At 44.7% G+C, this 21,185-nt stretch overlaps 1 protein-coding gene across 1 annotated transcript; it reads left to right on the top strand.

Annotated features, from left to right (window-relative positions):
- The first annotated feature begins 680 nt into the window (after positions 1 to 680).
- On the top strand, positions 681 to 1,280 carry LOC122930754 (odorant receptor 131-2-like). Its single transcript, XM_044284324.1, has one exon. The coding sequence runs from the start codon at positions 681 to 683 to the stop codon at positions 1,278 to 1,280; it is 600 nt and encodes a 199-aa protein (XP_044140259.1).
- Positions 1,281 to 21,185: the final 19,905 nt, after the last annotated feature.

Below are 21,185 nucleotides of genomic sequence, written 5' to 3' on the forward strand. Positions count from 1 at the left end.
TGGTAGTAGAGTTAACACACATGCTTTATGAGACGTGTTATCTAAACTAAATGCGTTACACCTTCAATTGCTTTTTTAATGGCTTTTGTTTCAAGATAACGCGATGAGTTAAGAAATTAGAGTTAAAAGTTTGTGTGTTAACCCTGCTACATCTGTACAGGACCTGTGATACACCGCCAGGAACATGGACATTTTGTGGTTATACCTTAGTCTGATTGGTAAGTGCAGCACTAGAAAAGTCTATGTGAGTTATAATGCAGATATCTATGTATTCTAGATATCTGACAAGCTCAACACAGTCACGTTCTTGTGTGAGATCTCCTAGAAGAATTGCTACCATCCAGTTTCCAATGGTGAATTCCAGTTCTGCTCCTGAAAATGTTACCGTGATGTTCTCTTATACCAAAGAGGTTGATGATGTCACCAGAACTGTTTTTCTGATTATGTCCCTTTTGTGTTTCTCCTCCTTCTTCTACTTAATGGCTATTATGCTAAAGGTCTTCTTCATTACTCCTCACATACAGGAGAACCCTCGATACATCCTCTTTGTCCACATGCTCATTAATGACATGTTGTATATCATCTCGACACATTTCATGGTATTGTCTTACATGCATTCTATTTATTTCCCACTAATAGTCTGTTTCATCATTCAAAGCTACTTTGGTGGTTTTTTCCTAATGACCCCATACAACCTGGCCCTCATGTCTCTAGAACGTTACATAGCCATATGTTTCCCATTGAGACACTTACAGTTGTGTACACCAAAGACAGCAAAATATGCAATTGCTGTGGTCTGGGTGATAGGATTGTCTCTAAGTACTGTAAACGTTATTACCGTGAGCTACTTCACAGAAAGAGCCTCATACTCCCTTTATGAGTTGTGTGGTGCGATAAAGCTGGTAAGTCCCATACAAAATGTGATCAGGACCATGATCAATATCCTCAGCTTCACCATGGTGGCCTTGATTATTCTATATACCTACATTAATGTCATGCTGGTTGCCAGGAAGGTCAATTCTGGAGGTTCTTCAGCCCTTAAAGCTGGGAAAACTGTGCTGCTCCATGCCTTCCAGCTACTGTTATGTTTGGCCGCCTACATCTCCACCACAATAGAAACCTATGTAAATTTAATGTATTTCGTAACGTTTTCCAACTATGTTTTGTTCATGTGTGTGCCCAGATTACTCAGTCCACTGATCTATGGGATAAGAGATGAAGCTTTTCAAAAACATATAAGAAAAGCTTGCACAATATCTTGTGTCTGTCGTCCACAATGAGGTTTAGAAAATGATCATTATTCTAATAAAAAACTGCATAAATTAATACTCTTCTCAGCTTCTCCACTTCTTATATAAATGGGTGTTGTTTTTGACAGAGAGATGACTAGGAATCACTCCCATTGACAGCAGGGTCAAAACATCAAGAAATCTTCATCGATAAAGATAGAAGTGGTCATACTGAAGAGCTCAATGATTTTCTACCTTACTTTCTCATCCCAAGCCACCAAATATTTTCCATGTTTGAGGGGCACAGGTCATGTATGTGCTGGTAAGCAACAACAGCTCAGCCCTGAAACATTTTTTTACATGTTCATATGAGGGGAGTGTGGATCCCTGGAAAATAATAAAAAGTGAATGTCCTTGGTGGCATCTCCCTACTGCCAAAATCCAAGCTAACATAGCAAGAAGCTGCCAAAAGACATTCATCTATCTCCACCTACTGTATAATCCTGCAGCCTTCATCCAGAGGAAGAGAATAATATCCTTCATGAAAAATTATTATGAAGCTCAATAGTATGAATGCTCCGACAGTAGAGACTTCTACAGTGTGACTACTCTAACGGTAGAGACCTCCATAGTGTGACCGCACTTACAGTAGACACCTTTATATTGTGACCCTCAGTAAGAACTACATGATTGATTCTAAACTATTTGGATTCTTTATGAATTTACCAAAAATTAATCCTCATACCGAAGCTGAAAATTTTTTCATTAGTTTCGGATGAAATGCATAAAAATGGCTCCCAGGAATGTTTTACTTTAAGAATTAGCAGGGGAAAACAAGAAGGATAGTCACATGACACTGGGAGGAAGTGGAAGGACTTACCCTGATTGGTCAGAGGCTGACATACAGCCTCATCAGCCAATCGGAGGTAGCCGTAGACAGAAAGATGGCTGTGCAGAGCAGTCAAGCACCATACTATTATGAGCTGCTGTTAAGGGTGGATGGGTCTGTGGAGTGTCTGCCATTTTACAGTATACAGAGGCACAAGTATCTATTCTAGTGTAACAGGGACAGTGCAGGGAAAGAATAGAAATAAATAATTGTGTAGATTTTAGGGACATTAAGCAGGGAAAGCCTTGATGAAGTGAGGGGCTGGACACACTGCTTGATATAATATAGCAGTTGCTGCTGCAGAACTTCAATAATAAAAGTTTTTTTTTATCATTTGAACAGACGGTGTTTTTATACATTTTAGGCTACATGCACACGGCAGTGGTTTTTTGCGGCCTCTGTTCCGTTTTGTTTTCTTCGGATTGGATGGTTTACTATTCATTTCTATGGATCCGTTAAAAATGCGGTGGAGTCATCAATTTCTTGTCCGCTGTCCATGTTTCACGTCTGCAAAAAAGTCAATGGGTCTGCAAAAAAATGCGGATGACCAATGGAAGCCACACGGAAACACAACCTACTAAATTTGCGGACAAACCGGATGTGGATGTAAAAAAAACAGGAACACGGATCTGCTATTTGCGGACCACACACAACAACTGTCGTGTGCATGTAGCCTTAGTCTAATTATTTCATAGTCGGAAATGTGTTATTTCAGGCCTAGTGGAAAAAAACTATTCACTGCAAACACTGGGTTCTTTTATCCATGTTAGCAGATACATCAGAGATCAGACCATGTGTTTCAAATACATTTTACTACAAACATTTAATGGTTGACACAGTGATATTAAAGGCACGCTTGAAAGACATTCCACCACCAAAATTGCCAATTTCCAAAATAAATTGTCAATACCAGTGTGCAGTGTGTTTGTGGAAGAGGAGATACATTTAATAGGGCCACTGTCTGTACATTATAGAAAACACATCTGCAATTTTGTCATCACCGTTTAATAATCTGTGTGTACCAAACCTGTGACTTTCCATTTATAGGCCTCACAAGAAAATACCTGGAAAACAAAACGAAAGACCCACACATCATTTTTAGGAGTCAGAATGTGATTAGTAGCAGCAGTAAAAGCATCAGGCATCTGGCCATTAGTAGCAATAGTAACTGTAGTAATTGTGGCAATTGTAGTCACGGTGGTTTTTCTCCACAAGGCCGGCACACAAAACCACAGAGATGTGCAAGATCTGCACAATAAAAATAAGCTATGGCCAGTGAAATACAAACATAGGTACCAGGGCTCTACTGCAGCACATGAGGCAGCATCAACGGATCCTATGGGAAAATAGAACTGACCAGCATTCCCAACCAGAACAAGTCTGTCGTCCTTCTTCTTCTCTTCTTTGTGGCAGTGCAGTCTCCAGTTGTGGAGGTATCTGCAATTGTATATAGTTATGTGATGTAATATTATGCCTTTTTATAGTTTTTTCGCCATGCGTTCCAGGAGAGGAAGGTATTGTTTTCAATGGTTGTCATGAACATGGCTAACCATTCTGTTCCTCCCCTCTTGGTAAGAGGTGGCTGTTCCTGCTTCCTGCCAGGAAGGGGAGTTCCAGTCTATAGAGAGAGGAGAGAAAGTACATGTCTGAGATCCTACTCCTTGGAACCATATAGTCTTGTCCTGTGACACCAACACTCCAGCGTGACCAGCAATTCTGCTTCCAGAAAGCATCACTGAGACAAAACAGCAGAGTGATCAGCGAAATACAACTTTATAGACACTGCTGCAGGGTGAGGGACTACACCTCAGGCACCCATCATCTAATCCATCAAAAGGCCAGACAAAGCTGAAGTCTGAATCTTATAGTGGATACTAGAGATGAGCGAATCAAATCCCACGAAGTGGAATTCGATCTGAATTTCGGGATAAATTTGATTCGCCTAGAAGCCGAATTTCCTCGTGCTTCATGTCAGCGAATCGATTTAACCTAAAATAGTATAAAAAACAAAAAAAAAGAAAACTTACCTCCTCCAGTTGCTAGTAACGGGCCACCAGCCTCCATCTTGCTTTGAGATCTCGTTCGAAATCCTGTGCGGAGCGACATTACATTGTCACTGTTGCCGCGCAGGCTCCCTCGCGTACTGGCTGCAGGCTGACACATGTGTATGCTGGTTGCCTGTGACTGCATGCTGGCTGCGGTGTAGTGTGTGAACTGTGGACTGTGTTTGTGGATTCCCGTGTCTGCATCTCTGTGGCTCATGTCCCTGGTGCAGCGCATGCTGACTGCATGCACTTTGTGTACTGGCTGTGGGTATCCCCATGCATTTCTGTTGTGTCACGGGTTGTTTGTGCTCTGGCGTACTGGCTGCGGTGGTCTCCATGTATGCTGGTTGCCAGGGGCAATGTCCAGTACTGCAGCCTGTGTGTTCACTTCCCTGTTCATGTAGGCTCCCCTCCCTGTTTGGTTCTGATGGGGTTAACTTTCCCTGGTCCGTTCCTTGGTGTGGCTTATCAGGTGCTCTCGTTATCCAGCTATATCTATCTGCAAAAGTACATTTATTAGTTGATTTTTAACTTCATTTTTTCAATCTCAGTCGGCTGAGGAGTGCACGGCAAACTGGGCTGTAAAATATCTCACTGCGCCGCAGAACGGCAATTAGGCCCAAGTTTTCTTCTATTTTTACACAAAAGGCTATTTAACAGATAAGTACAACCATGAACGGTTAATATATTTGTATTTCTTCAGTAATACACAGCAAACTGGGCTGTAAAATATCTCACTGCGCCACTGAGCGGCAAAGATATTTTTCCTTTTTCCAAAAATACACGCAAAACATATAACGCAGAACATATTACTGCACCACTCAAGGGAAAGTAAAACGTAGAAATATTTCCTTGTAATAAACCTTGTTAATCAACCAACGAAGAAAAAATAAAAACCCCATAGAAAATGAGGTGTATATATATGTAGTTTATTAAGTCACAATACAATTGATATAACACGAAGGCATAAGGTAAAGGAGAGTGGGACGCCCCGTGTAGCGAGACCGTGAGCAACCACCCTCACATATACCCGACTAAAAGGGAAAAGGAGTCATAAACACTGGGTATAAAACCGCATAGAGATGGGAGAGCTGTAAGTTCGCCCAAAGTAACATATAAACATATGTGTGTTGCATACATGTAAAGGGTCAATACGGTCACACAGAGCAGACTTGCCCATCACTGGTAACATAAATGGCCATCATGAAAATACAGACAACCAAACTGCATCAAAAAGTTAGGGCGAAGCAAGAATGCTATGTGCAAGCAGTAACACTAAAATAACAAACTAACCATGCATGAAACAAAACACAAGTTACCCATGGTATGCTGGAACCCATAGTGTATGACCAGAGCCGCACCTCGACGGGCGTTTCTCCGAGAAAGGCTTCGTCAGGAGGTAGAGGTAACGTTCAGATGTCCATCTTTAAATAGTGTGGTCCACAGCCGGCAATTGATTTTGCGCATATACGCCCAGTGATGCAGAGCGTGACATCATAGAGGCGCGCCACCCGCTCCCGGACACCAGACGAGGCCCGCCCATCGCGTCACATGGCCAGGCAGGGAGGAGGGAGCCACGTTGACAGCGCGCAGCCACACCCCCCCCTCCCGTCCGACCACATGACACGAGGGAGCGTGTCAGCCGTCTCCCAGGGGACCAGGTATAGGAGCGCCCTTACAATATCACTATGCAGCGCACCGGTGCGATGCGCAGTTGCCAGGTGGAGACAAGGAATGGAGAGTAGGATAAATATAGGGCGTTTATCATAAATGTGTTCTAAGAGATACAGCCATACCAGGGCAGCGGTAGATGGACAATAGGTAACATAACACATCTCGAATATAGTATATCTCCCATATTCCAATGCATGTGAGATCGAGGCCACTTTGAAGACCTCATATTTGTAAAACTATAAAACTATAGACAGTAATAGTAGAGTAAATACACAATAGCAGGTTAATCCCCCACTCAATCATACCACATGATGCTTAGATAAAGGTAACCTATACCATAGATGAAGAACTAACACCATGCGCATATACTACGTGCAGTGATGTAAAACAGTATAACATAATCATGGTGGAATTATACATAATTAGTTAAATAATGAAAAATTTATACTTAAAGTGCAGGAATGAGAAATAATGATTTGCGGGCGACACTTCGAGGATATCCCCAGGTTACGTGGTTATATGTGTGTTCTCTCATTTTCTATGGGGTTATTGGTTTTTCTCTGTTGGTTGGCTCAGTATATTATACTAGACCCCAGTGTATTTTATACACCCAATTTGAGTTTTTTTCTTATAGGTTGGATAAACCCTGTTAATGGCTGTATCACACAGCACTTGCACCCCAATAACAAGAACGGTTTGCTGGAATTACAGAGCTAATGGCAATGTGGGTCCCCAGTCAGTGCAGCAAGGTGTAATAGGATTGTTCCTATTACCCAGGCTGTCACCTCCCCAACAGAACCCTGTTCTCCATAAATGCTGTGGAATGATTCCTCCCTATCCTTTCCCTACACCTTGAATAATCTCTCCCTGCACTTGTAAATCGTTTTTTTTTTTTAGCACAATGACGCTTTTTCTGTCACTGTCCCTAGCGCCTGCAGACACGTCTCTCCCTGCACTAAGTACGCTGGTGAATGGCAGAATCTAAGATGGCTGCCGCTATTTATAGGGCTGTGACATCACAGGGCTGGCAGGCTGCTGATTGGCTGCATGCATGTCAGTATGGGTCCTCCTACCTTCCCAGAGTTCCTTGCTCCATGTCCTCACACGTGCAGCAGCCATTTTAGGAAAAATGTGATTCGTTACCACGAAGCGTGAGAGGAAATTAGCTTTCGCTGTGAATAGAATTTTTCCTGAAATTGGTAACGAATTCGAGTTCGTCAGCTTCGATTCGCTCATCTCTAATTGTGACACTGAAACCTGGATGGATGCCCACTGTGCAGTAATACACTGTAATGCTATATATTATTCACCATACAAAGGTGGTATCATGTGGTGTAATATGGGGTTTCTTAGGTGGTTCTCCTTTAGAAAACAATCACAGCCCAAATTCTATTCAGTTACCTTTACTTATCACGTCTTTCCTTACAGTGGTTGATGGTATAGACACCCCATGGAGGAACAAAATCTTAGTGGTTACAGTTCACAGACGTATCGCTGTTTCTTGATTGTTACATGGAGAATCTTTAGCAGGTCTATGGCCTTTCCAATACCATACATTGATGACAAGGTCTCTGTCATTTATAATCATATGTCACCAAGATCAAGCCTGGTAGGTTTCCTTCTACTACTGGCAAAACCAGCACTAAAGCCTATCTCAGTATTTCCTCTAGTAGTCAAATGGTGTCAATTCTTCAGGATCGCACTTGCCAATAGTCCTGGTTTTGTCAAGACAATCCTGTGAGCCAAACAGTAAACTGGGCTACATATACAGTATACCAACCGCACCCGAAGTGGGCAGGTTGGGAGTTCATTGGTTGGGAATAAACGGTCGAAATTTGGCAACTTGAATGTTGTGTGGCAATGTGAATAGTGATGTGTACTGTGAAGCCCTGGAAGGGGTGTATATCTTACCTAGGTGAGATAAGAAAAGTCCAGGAAGATGGAGCTGGCTTTAGCAAACCTAGTTGCTGAAGCTATTTTATTTATTTTTTCACGGCTGGATTTTATTGGATTGGGATGGTAGGTTTGGCAGTGGGACCTCCCAATCCTCCTCCTTATTCCAGGGCATGTTTTACTCTCACCTGAGATGAGCAGTCTTGGGGAGGCTCTGGGTGGTCTCAGTCACGAGGGCTGAGGGGCCACAAGGCTATGTGACGCCTGATACCTTCCTTGGGCGGACTATTTGGCTAAGTAAAGTCGGACCGAGTTGCAGTTGTGAATTGTGCCCTATAAGTGAGGTAGGAACTTATATATATATATATATATATATATATATGTTAGTTAGAGCCCAGCCGGGCAACCGCAACTGATCCAGTGCCTGATAACTGGACTATCCTGTATCAGAAGAGTGCCAAAATAAATGCACAGTTTGGACATGAAAATCCGTTAAAACACCAAAACTAATTCCCATGTAAATATCACCGATCCATATATAATAACTTAGTTAACCAAAAAGGATATATGGATACCCACTAAGCAATATGAAATAATTTACCAACGCGAAATATAATGAAACCATACACATTTTTATTTTAATCACATAAATATTCACGATTGACAAAACACAAGGTTAAAAACACAATTAAAAAAGCACTGGGGCTGGTGGTGCATGATTGACGGGTCAGGGAATAAAGGGCAAGTGCAAAGTGCGATCAGTAAAAGAGATTTAATTCATCAGCAGTGATGTAGTCACTGATTTGATCTATGTGGGAGAAAGGAAAACTGTATATACACCAACACAGTGTATACCACATAGCATGCATATAATAGTGCAATATAAGAAGAAGCTAAAGACTAGATGAAACAAGTCACCAGCAAAATATAATGTCTGCACGGACAAAAACCAACGAAGACAATATTGCAATGTATACTGGCCACAATCCAGATCTCAAACCAGGCACCACCAATCCACCAGGCACCAGACCGGCTTGGGAAACACAATGCTGATGGACTATCAAACAGAACTGGGAGGGGGATTAACATGGACATCCCCAAGTGGACCCGTAGAGGGTCTCACCGGGTCTGCCATCCTTTAACTTGAGGGAGCTATGTGACGACATGGTCATCAGTTTGAGTTAAATGTGTATTGGTGTTGGATATGTGTAATTATGTTATACTGTGTAACTTGTTATCTCCCATTGTACTCTGAAAGAGCTCAGGACAATGACATTTTGGCCAGGCTCCTGCTAGGGCTGTCTGGAGCTATTTTAGCAGGTGGACCCCTGTGGTGTGGTGCAGACAGAATGTCTGGGGAGCGGAAGGGGGAAGTGATGGGATTACAGTTTCATCTGATCACTTTCTGTATATAAGTTTGTGCAATGGTTCAATAAAGCAGACTTTATTTCACCTACACTGAGTCTCGACCAGTGACTGGAAAAACTGGGAGCTACAGATCAGCGGTTTGCAATATCTCCTGAGTAAGGAAGAATACAGAAGCGGACATACTCTTCCTGAGTACTGGGGGTCTGTTCTGCTTCGCGTTATTGACTGTTGTATAACACTAGTCAGACAGCTTAACAATAATTCAGAAGTCAAGAAACGTGAGACATCAGATCTGTTTGTATTCTCTTTTCTGAATAACTTTGTAAAACTACAATATAAACATAAACAAAACATATGTATCAGTACATTACATATAATACAACAGCCTCACTTCATCAGTGAGAGTACTCACAGACAATTCCACCATTAGTCCAGGAATAAATCAAGAGCTCCTCTGCATGCAGCCTGCAAGATCCAGGAGCAGTGATGAAATGGAGGAAATACAGTTCCAGGTTAAAGGTTACTGCCTCTGACTCAGAGAACAATACACTTCCTGTAAAGTTCTGGCGAAGAAGAAACTAACTTTGACCACTAGATGGCAGCAACGTCAAACATAATATTTCAGTACAATCTTTACAGCACATTATAATGCAAAATAGGCGGAACACTCCCTGTCTGGCATAATTATTATGTCACTACCTAAATAACTACTGCTATGCAGAAAAAACATATAAACAGGAAATGGGATCCTAGCTAATCTGAAACCAAAACTATGACGTCAGTTATAGGTCTAAGATACATTTTGGAAGTCCCATTCTTCGCAATCTTGACCTCTACCTTCCTAACATTGCCATCCCTGCTTGGTAGAGCATTGACAATAAGTCCTACAGGCCACTCGTTCCTGCTCTCTTGGCTGTCCTTCAACAGAACAACATCACCCACTTTTACATTTGGGCGATCCTCAGTCCATTTCCTACGGCGTTGCAGATTCGACAGATACTCCCTCTTCCATCTTTTCCAAAAGGTGTCTGCCAAGCATTGTACTTGCTTCCATTGTTTAGCATGAACTTGTGTTGTACTTATGGTTCCGGATGGAGCAGACAAAGAGTTCTCCTTTTGAGTCAACAACATTGCTGGGGTAAGGACCATAGGTGTATCTGGGTCTGAGGACACAGGAACTATAGGCCTGGCATTCATAATAGCTGTAACCTCTGCCATAAAGGTGCTTAAAGTCTCATGGGTCAAGTGAGCAGTTTTAGTTTGTAGCAACATAGCGTCCAAGATTCGCCTGGCAATACCTATAAGTCTCTCCCAGACACCACCCATGTGTGAAGAGTGTGGAGGATTAAAGACCCATGTACATCCTCTGTCTTGGAGAAAGTCTTGCAATTGTGATTCGCTGGCACAAATGTTAAGTTCCTTGCAGGCTCCTACAAAGTTTGTTCCTCTGTCAGAACGGAGCAGTTTTGCTGGGCCACGAATTGAGAAGAATCTCCTCAAGGCATTAATAAAGCTTGATGTTGACATGGTTTCAAGTAGCTCTATGTGTACAGCTCGGGTAGACAAACAAGTGAAAAGGACTGCCCATCGTTTACTGTCTGCGCTGCCTCCTCTAGTGCGGCGGGTTAAGACAGACCACGGACCAAATACATCTAAGCCCACATTGGTGAAAGGTGGTTGAGCAATTACTCTGTCCTCTGGTAGCTCTGCCATCTTTTGACTTTGTAATCTTCCTCGCAGCTTGCGGCAGATGACACATTTGTGTATAACAGCTGATACCAAGCGTTTGCCACCAAGAATCCAGAAACCTGCGGATCTAATTGCACCCTCTGTGATGTGTCGCCCTTGGTGAACTACTTGTTCATGATAGTACCTAACAAGCAGTGTTGCAATGTGGTGATTATAAGGTATAATGACAGGCTGTTTCTCTTCCTCTGAAAGTTCTGCAAGAGACAAACGTCCACCTACTCTCAACAACCCATTTTTGTCTAAAAAGGGGCTAAGCTTCCTAAGACGGCTTTGTTTCGGGAATGTCTTTTGTTTTTTGATGCAGTCAATTTCCTTCTGGAAATGTTTATTTTGAACAGAAGAGATTATAACAGACTTTGCCTGAGCAAGTTCTTCTAGATTGACTTGTTCATGGAAACTTTCCCACTTTCTGACCTGATTGCTGCTGGTTTCCCTCTGGAAGGTTTTAGCGACATGGATGAGTCTGGCTAGGGTCTTAACTAATATCTTCCAGCAAGAAAATCTATCAAAGCAATGTGAGTGAAGTGTGGCTTCAGAAGCTCTGGTGCTGAAGCTTGTAATCTCAAATCTGATTTCCGGGTCAGCTTCATGCTCTATGAGTGGAAAAGCAGTGTCTATATCCTCACAGTGTGGTTGGTACAGAAAGGTTGGGCCTGAGAACCAAATAGAGTTCTGAAGGCATGCTGCTTGAGTAGGCCTAGTGGCATAATCTGCAGGGTTTTGATCTTCTATAGAGAGGGCCTGTTTATCATCATCTTTAGTTCTCTGAAATACTGTTATCCCTAGATTGTCTGTCTCAATGTTGGAATTGACTTCTTCTTTACCATATAGTGTAGAAAAGTCACAGTGTTGTGTTAACCTGCCAAAGCTTTCCTTGACAATGAAGTTGTTGTGACAGGGACTGAGAAGGGATGTGCGTCCATTTGTTAACACAGACGTCTTCAAAGTGCTAACGTTGTCAGGCTGGTGCACTGTCCCCAGGCAAACTTCTCCTACAATGACCCACCCCAGGTCCAGTCTCTGTGCATAAGGGGCATTATAAGGTCCATTGATTTGCTGGCGTACCTTGTGTACCTGAAGGATATCTCTTCCAAGAAGTAGAAGGATAGGAACATCTGGCTCAACAGCTGGGATTAGGTGAGCAATTGAGCGGAGGTGAGGGTGGTGATGAGCTACTTCTGGAGATGGAATCTCAGTTTTGTCGTCAGGTATCATGCCACACTCTATTAGGGTAGGAAGTGGAAACTGCACTTTCTTATTGAAGGATTCAATGGTAAAGTCAGTAGCTCTTCTCCCTGTGGTTTCAATTGTCCCTGCACATGTCCTTAGAGTGTATGGAACTGCACTTGCCTTAAGGTTAAAGATATCAAAGAAATCTGACTTTGCAAGGGATCTGTTACTCTGTTCATCTAGCACTGCATACATTTTCACCGCCCTTTCTCTCTTGCCAGTGGGATACACAGTCACTAGACAGATTTTAGAGCATGATCGTGCACTCTTGCCTTGTCCACATACTTCGGTGCAATTGGACATTACAGAGGAGAGTGAGGTCTCTTGTTGCTCCCTGCCCTGATCTTTCCTGGGTTCTACAGTCTCTAGTGGGGCAGGAGCAGGGCCGGGGTGCAAAGCTGCAATATGTCTCTCACTGCCACATTCTGTACATTCTACTGGTATTTTGCAGTCTTTGGCAATGTGATAAGTAGATCCGCAGCACTTGAAACAGATGCCGTTTTGTTTAAGGAAGGACATCCGCTCTGCGATGGGTTTGCTTCTAAAGCCTTTGCATTTCTTTAGTGGATGTGGTTTTTTGTGTATTGGACAATGTCTATCAGGGTTTTCTATGGTGTGTACCTTGTGGGTGCTTTGGTAGTCTGTGACTTCTGAAGGTACAGCTGTTTTGTGTGTGGATACATAGGTCCTACCGTGAGGTCTGTGAGGTCTCTCTGGTCTGTGTGATTGATTGCCGCTGGTGGTGAAGGCGAAACTGGGATCACTTCGGATTTTCGCTTGCTGTCGGACAAACCTAGAAAACACAGAGAAAGGGGGAAAAGAGACTCCATAATCTTCTTTGAATTTACCTCCCACAGACATCCACTTGTCTTGCAGATTTGAAGGTAGCTTCTCTACTATGGGATTAGTGCCTCTAGCTGTATCTAGATACGAAAGTCCTTGCAAGTAGCCATCCTCTTTGGCATATTCTATCTCTAGTAGAAGATCACTTAGTTCTTGTAGCCGCACGTTGTCTCTGTAGCCCACCTTGGGAAAGACTTCAAGTTTTTTCAACAGTGCTCCTTCTATTACCTCTGGGGATCCATACGTTTCTTCTAGTCTTCTCCAGGTCATGTTGAGTCCTGCTGCAGGGTTAAACAGGTTTGCTCTTCTCATCCTCTTAGCGTGCTCTGCTGACTCGGTGCCAAGCCATTTTATCATTAAATTAATCATTTCTGCTGGTGATAAGTTCAGACCTTCAGTGGCATTCAGAAAGGAAGATTTCCATGCCCAATAGTTTTCAGGACAGTCATCAAATTGGAGAAAGCCTGAGCTAACCATTTCTTTGCGGATGAGATATTTGGTGACATCCACTGCACATTGTTGTTCGCGCATGTAATCTGTAGGTTGAGGTGATGGGAACACTTGTTTTTTGTTCTTAGGGGTTTCTGGTGCTTCCTTCTTGGTTTGCTGGCAGTCGCTGACCTCATGAGGTTGATTGGGCCTGCTCAGGGGGTATGTTGATCTCGGCCTGAATTCCTTTGCTTCAGGTTTAAGAGACTGTTCCTTTGTATGCGCATCAGTAAGGTTCTGGAGGTACTCATTTGTACGATCTGCAGAGAATAGAGGTTTTTCTGGAACCTCTGAGTCTTTATATGATCTTTCACTTCCTGACCGACTTGTTCCCATGTAGGCAGCGGCCTCTGCTTCAGCAGCAGCAGCTGCAGTCTGTCGCTGCAGGATGAGCAATTTTGATTCTAAAACAGCTTCTTCTTGCGCTATTGCAGCTTCCCTAGCTGCTGTCTCTTGTGCTATGGCAGCTTCCCTAGCTGCTCTCTCTTGTGCTGTGGCAGCTTCCCTAGCTGCTCTTTCTTGTGCCAGGGCAGCTTCCCTAGCTGCTGTCTCTTGTGCTATGGCAGCTTTCTTTGCTGCTAACTCCTGCATCATCATGGCCTCTTTTTCTGCGTACTGTAGCTGGACGCGGGCAGCTTCTGCCTTGGCGCGAGCTCTAACTGCTGAGGAACTTGCTGAGGACATCTTGCTAGCCCGTGAAGTTCTGGACACATAAGACTTTGCATCGTCTTGCTGGGCACTGGGAATGTTCTCCCTGCCTTGCTGTGTCGGCGGTAGCGTGACATCAGCCTGGTACTTTGTTCCTGATCTTAGACTCATGCTGCAGTAATGGCGTCTCAGTTTATTCCAGACCGCCACGTGGGTTGTCTTTTTACTGTTCTGCTTCGCGTTATTGACTGTTGTATAACACTAGTCAGACAGCTTAACAATAATTCAGAAGTCAAGAAACGTGAGACATCAGATCTGTTTGTATTCTCTTTTCTGAATAACTTTGTAAAACTACAATATAAACATAAACAAAACATATGTATCAGTACATTACATATAATACAACAGCCTCACTTCATCAGTGAGAGTACTCACAGACAATTCCATCATTAGTCCAGGAATAAATCAAGAGCTCCTCTGCATGCAGCCTGCAAGATCCAGGAGCAGTGATGAAATGGAGGAAATACAGTTCCAGGTTAAAGGTTACTGCCTCTGACTCAGAGAACAATACACTTCCTGTAAAGTTCTGGCGAAGAAGAAACTAACTTTGACCACTAGATGGCAGCAACGTCAAACATAATATTTCAGTACAATCTTTACAGCACATTATAATGCAAAATAGGCGGAACAGGGTCCATCACAATAAATGTTCAGGACAATTATGCGGATACTACGGACTATCTGTTGGTTCTCACTGAGACCATGGTAAGAACTGAGACTGATGAACTTGGTAATGCAAAAGTTCTCATACACGAGGGAATGTTGGGCCATGATTTCCCTTTGTTCTGTGATTTGTGGGGAAGTGGAAACACTTCTGCAGTCAGTGACAAAACTCCTGCAGAACTGGTACATTGCCCTTTAAATGAAGTTACCATTAGAAACAATGGTGCTGATAAGGTGCAAGGGGATTGTACAAAGTTTTGGGAAATGCATAATGTGATGTCATGTGAAATTTGTGATGATGCTGATGATGACATGCCTTTTCCGTTGCAGGTTGGGGACAAGGGAGAAGTGCCCCCTGTAGCTAAAAATGTAAATGATGCAGAAGTGCAGATAAATGTTGTGAGCACAGAGTGGAGCGAACCTACTGTGGTGAACGTGCAGGAAAGTGTGGCAGAGGTGGATATGCAGTCTCCATGGGGTTCTATGGTTACGGGGGAGGTGTCCAATGTGGGGTTTGGCTCATCGGTATCCGTAGAGGTCAGGATTGATAATGACCCGACCAGTATATATGACGTATGTGCTGTGACTGATAGCAACTCAAAGAGGGAAGCTACCATGTCAAGGTCTTGCGAAATTAAGGTAGTTGCTAGTAGCGACCAGGCGACAGTTATACCTGACGTGACGAGAGATAAGTGGGGAGACGTCAGCATAGGGTCTGAGAATGATACCCAGGCAGTGGACGACCTCCTGGCAGATCTGACCAACCAAAAAGAGCGTGTAGAAGAGCATGACTACCAGCTTGGCCTGGCAGGTCAGTACGGCTGCAAACTTGAAGATGTTTTCGCCCGCTCCGAAGAGTCCCTAGATATACTAGAGAAGGGGCTAGCTGTTCTCGCAGAATAACTGGAGAAAGCTCCAGAAGAGTCAAAGGAGGAGACTCAGAAAGAGATGAATGAACTAAAGGATCTAGAGCAGAGGTGGGCAAACTTTTTGATTTGTGGGCCACAATGGGTTCCTATATTGGACCCGGGGGCCAGACCAAAAGTAGATGGATGGAGCGTTTGTGTGAATTAATATAAAATTTATTTAAATTTCGTAACATTAAAGGTTTAGTTTAATTCAAGGTAGAAAAGCATAAAAAGAGATATTGTACTAAACTTTTATGCAATGTATTCCTTTCATAACATAGTATGTATAACTCACCACAATTTTAGTGGGAACAGTGTTGTTGGTCTTCCTTTTTTGCTAAGGCATCAAAGTCTGGAGTTAGCTTTGTCTTTGCAATTCGCAGAATAGATACTGTGCCAGCATATAGTGCCCCCCATATTGTGCCAGTATATAGGGCCCCCATAGTGCTTTCCCTCTTCTCCATAGTGCCCCTATACTGCTTCCCCCTCTTCTCCATAGTGCCCCCCATATTTTGGCTGTATTTAGGGCCCCCATAGTGCTTCCCCTCTTCTCCATAGTGGCCCCCATAGTGCTTCCCCCTCTTCTCCATAGTGCCCCCCCATATTTTGACAGTATATAGGGCCCCCATAGTGCTTCCCCTCTTCTCCATAGTGGACCCCATAGTGCTTTCCCTCTTCTCCATAGTACCAATCCATATTGTGCCAGTATATAGGGCCCCCACCCTACTTCTTGCCACAGTATACTATAAATAATAAAAACAATAAACACATATACTTACCTTATGCTGCTGTCAGTGATGCGATGCAGGCCTCTTCCGACCTGTGTCCCGCTCTGTACAGCTCAGGCGGAACGATGAAATCATTGCGCCGCCTGCACCGGCCTCTGATAGGCTACAGGCACTAGGCCTGTAGCCTATCAGAGGAACGAGCAAGGGAGACGCCTCTCCCCTGCTCCTCCACACCATTCATCTGTATCGCTGTACTGAGGACGGCAATACAGATGAATATGGAGATGAGCGTTTCCACAATGGAAGCGCTCATCTCCAGTCCTGCTGCCTCCGGACAGCTCTGCGGGCCAGATAAAAAGGTCTGCCGGGCTGTATATGGCCTGCGGGCCGTAGTTTGCCCATCACTGATCTAGAGTCACAAATAGAAGCTGAAATTCTCCAACTTCAATAGGAACTTGCAGCTTCTCAGCGATCCAGACGTCATGCGGAGCAGGAAAGAGATGAGCTGGCTGATGAGGTCTCAAACAGCATCTCAGGAAAATCTTCTCTCTTGGAGGAGAAAAAACATTTGGAAGCCAGGATTACTCAACTTGATCAAGAGTTGTGTGATCGGATGGTGGAACTGGACCACCAGAGATAAATTATGTCTAAGTTGCAGAAGAAACGGAAGAAGTTTGACCAGCTCCTGGCTGAAGAGAAAAACACCTCGGCCCGGTATGCCAAAGAACGTGACCGAGTGGAGACTGATGCTCGAGAGAAGGAGACCAAGGCCCTCTCCTTGGCTAGAGGTCTTGAAGAAGCGCTTGAAGAGTGAGATGAATTTGAGAGGCCGGCGCCTCTTCATAACTTTGGCGGATCATCCGCCAGCTTAGGGCTTAATAAATGTGCCCCATAGACTCTATTCTCTGGAACCACTACACCACCCTTCCCATCATTGGCATGGTTCACCCTACTGCCCTTAGGAATACTCCAATCATGCCACAAACCAAGCCCCACTATCCATTCCCATCTAGGCTGTACCGTAGGCTATGCTATCTCAGCCACTGGATAATCAGGCCTCCACTACTGTATAATATTCACATGAAAAAATACACCTTGGAGTGAAGCCAAACCATTTTGTTTCTCCAGAGACTCATTTACTGCCTTTAAAATTATGAAACTAAAATAGCTAAGTCTCTTGTGTTATAATTGTACATTGATCTCGCGAATTCCTTGAATCCATGGACATTTCACTCTACTGGGAGCTTCATCCTACAACTATAAATATGTGCAGCCAGGAGAGACCTCAGAGATGAGCAGCTGAAGCCCTCATGTGTCCACGCTCTAATGCTGACTATAGAACTGTGAGTATCCATTAGCTTGCATGTAGAAACTGAATGTATAGATGATAGAAGTTAGTGATCCCTTCCAGGTTTGTGTCTCTTCTCCCATATCCAAGAGAAATGTTCTCCAGCCTGTAGCACTGGACTGGAGAGTCATAAGTTGGAGACCATTGTCCTGGAGGGATGGCCAGAGTTAGCAATATTACAGTCTCCTTAAAGTCTATGGCCATCTACAAGCTTAAATCCAGACAGTATAGCTCCAAGTTCCCTATTGTTATAGCATAAAGGAGGGATACAGATCATGGACTCCACCACTATAGGGACATGCCAAAAAGACACAGTATGTCTGGTTATCTGCTAAGTTTTATATTAGGTCATATGGGTGTCTAAGGCTACTTTCACACTCGCATTTGGTGCGGATCCGTCATGGATCTGCACAAACGCATCCGTTCAGATAATACAACTGTCTGCATCTATTCAGAACGGATCCGTTTGTATTATCTTTAACATAGCCAAAACGGATCCATCTTGAACACCATTGAAAGTCAATGGAGGACGGATCCGTTTTCTATTGTGCCACATTGTGTCAGTTAAAACTGATCCGTTCCCATTGACCTACATTGTGTGTCAGGACGGATCCATTTGGCTCAGTTTCATCAGACGGACAGCAAAACGCTGCAGGCGGCCTCCAGAGCGGAATGGAGACGGAACTGAGCCAAACTGATGCGTTCTGAGCGGATCCTTATCCATTGAGATTGCATTAAAGGGCTTCTGTCCCCCCCCATTGTGCAATTTTCATTAGCCAACAGCTATTTGCTAATGTCCGCTGAGTGCAATCATACACGTCCTGCCTTTGTCTGTGGCTTATTTCTTGTAAAAATCATACTTTATCATATGCAAATTTCTTCACTACCAGCAAGTCGGGCGTGTACTTGCTGGTCGCCGCCGCATCTGCCGCTTCTAGACACGCCCCATCTCCTCTTGATAGACAGGGCCAGCGAGCGCTCTCCTCCTCCCGCTGGCCCTGTCTGCTGCTGAATTCCCGCGCCTGCTCCATAACGTTCCTCAATCGGCGCAGCCGTACTGTGTGAAGGATGCGCGCTTGCTAGCTCCTTCCTTTGTGCGCCTGCGCCAATGGGGTGTGTCTAGAAGCGGCAGATGCGGCGGCTACCAGCAAGTACACGCCCAACTTGCTGGTAGTGAAGAAATTTGCATATGATAAAAGTATGATTTTTACAAGAAATAAGCCACAGACAAAGGCAGGACGTGTATGATTGCACTCAGCGGACATTAGCAAATAGCTGTCGGCTAATGAAAATTGCACAATGGGAGGTGACAGAAGCCCATTAAGGGCAAAACTGTTCCGTTTTGGACCGCTTGGGAAAGCCCTGAATGGATCTCACAAAGGCTAAGGAGGGGTCCGTTTTTCAGGAACCCCTTTATCAGCTGCAGTGGCGTAGCTACCAGGGAAGCAGCTGCTTCGGGGCCCCAGCTATGAAGGGGCCCGGAGCAGTAATAGATCCGGAAGAACTGCCTGTCCTGTGATTTGCTCTTCTCATAGCCCCTCCCCCCTGGAGCGTGCAGTCCTTCCATGTTGTTTTCAGTGCATCAGGCAGAGCCGCCATATTGAGCTCAACCGTAGCCCCTTAGAGGAAGCCTGGCTAAGACTCTACCTAAGCATTGAGGCTGGGCTGCTCCATGGAGGGGAGAGGGGTTCTCTTTTGGGACCGATAGCCATGCATTCTGTTGAAGAGAGAATCAGAACTGGAGTTCCCTCTCACCAGTCAGAGGAGCGCAGGCTTTATTTAAAATCCACCAGCATTAGTCACTTGCTTAGCTGGTAGCAGCTAGCCAGCTTCTGCCCCCCACCCCCCTACAGAAAGATAGAACAATCCATCTTCCTGCTGGTGGTAATAGAACACAGGTCAGGTTGGCAGTCGGGACTAACAGGAGGGGGGGGGCTGCAGGAACTGCGCTGTCTGAGCCTGTCTATATCTGCAGAGACTGCGCTGTCTGAGCCTGTCTATATCTGCAGTGACTGCGCTGTCTGTGCCTGTCTATATCTGCAGTGACTGCGCTGTCTGAGCCTGTCTATATCTGCAGAGACTGCGCTGTCTGTGCCTGTCTATATCTGCAGAGACTGCGCTGTCTGAGCCTGTCTATATCTGCAGAGACTGCGCTGTCTGTGCCTGTCTATATCTGCAGAGACTGCGCTGTCTGTGCCTGTCTATATCTGCAGAGACTGCGCTGTCTGTGCCTGTCTATATCTGCAGAGACTGCGCTGTCTGAGCCTGTCTATATCTGCAGTGACTGCGCTGTCTGTGCCTGTCTATATCTGCAGAGACTGCGCTGTCTGTGCCTGTCTATATCTGCAGAGACTGCGCTGTCTGAGCCTGTCTATATCTGCAGAGACTGCGCTGTCTGTGCCTGTCTATATCTGCAGAGACTGCGCTGTCTGTGCCTGTCTATATCTGCAGAGACTGCGCTGTCTGTGCCTGTCTATATCTGCAGAGACTGCGCTGTCTGTGCCTGTCTATATCTGCAGTGACTGCGCTGTCTGAGCCTGTCTATATCTGCAGAGACTGCGCTGTCTGTGCCTGTCTATATCTGCAGAGACTGCGCTGTCTGAGCCGGTCTATATCTGCAGAGAATGCGCTGTCTGGGCCTGTCTATATCTGCAGAGACTGCGCTGTCTGTGCCTGTCTATATCTGCAGAGACTGCGCTGTCTGTGCCTGTCTATATCTGCAGAGACTGCGCTGTCTGTGCCTGTCTATATCTGCAGAGACTGCGCTGTCTGTGCCTGTCTATATCTGCAGAGACTGCGCTGTCTGAGCCTGTCTATATCTGCAGAGACTGCGCTGTCTGTGCCTGTCTATATCTGCAGAGACTGCGCTGTCTGTGCCTGTCTATATCTGCAGAGACTGCGCTGTCTGTGCCTGTCTATATCTGCAGAGACTGCGCTGTCTGTGCCTGTCTATATCTGCAGAGACTGCGCTGTCTGAGCCTGTCTATATCTGCAGAGACTGCGCTGTCTGTGCCTGTCTATATCTGCAGTGACTGTGTAACGGTCAGCAGAGGAAGAGACCGTAGAGCAGGACTCAAGTACAGTGCAGCAGACAAGGAGGCTGAAGTAGAAACCGGCTTTATTAAAAGAGAACTCTAACTGCCGGAGAAGCAGATTTACAATATGAACAGCTTGGGAATTCACAATAAAGATAATGGAAATTTGCATAAAGAACACAAATGAATCACAAACACAAGTACAGACAATAGCAGGCTACTCTCTTCTAGGTAGTCCTATCTGTCCCCGCTACCCGGGGTGCACTAAACTAAATCCTATTCCACTATGTCCTAGCTCAGGTTAGCATCAGTGCACTCACAGTTCGGTGTCAGGCACATGCAGGCAGATACAGTCTGGGTCCCGATCTGGTTGCTTGCTTGCTTCA

The sequence above is a fragment of the Bufo gargarizans genome, chromosome 3, assembly GCF_014858855.1.
Source record: "Bufo gargarizans isolate SCDJY-AF-19 chromosome 3, ASM1485885v1, whole genome shotgun sequence".
Classification (NCBI taxonomy): domain Eukaryota; kingdom Metazoa; phylum Chordata; class Amphibia; order Anura; family Bufonidae; genus Bufo; species Bufo gargarizans.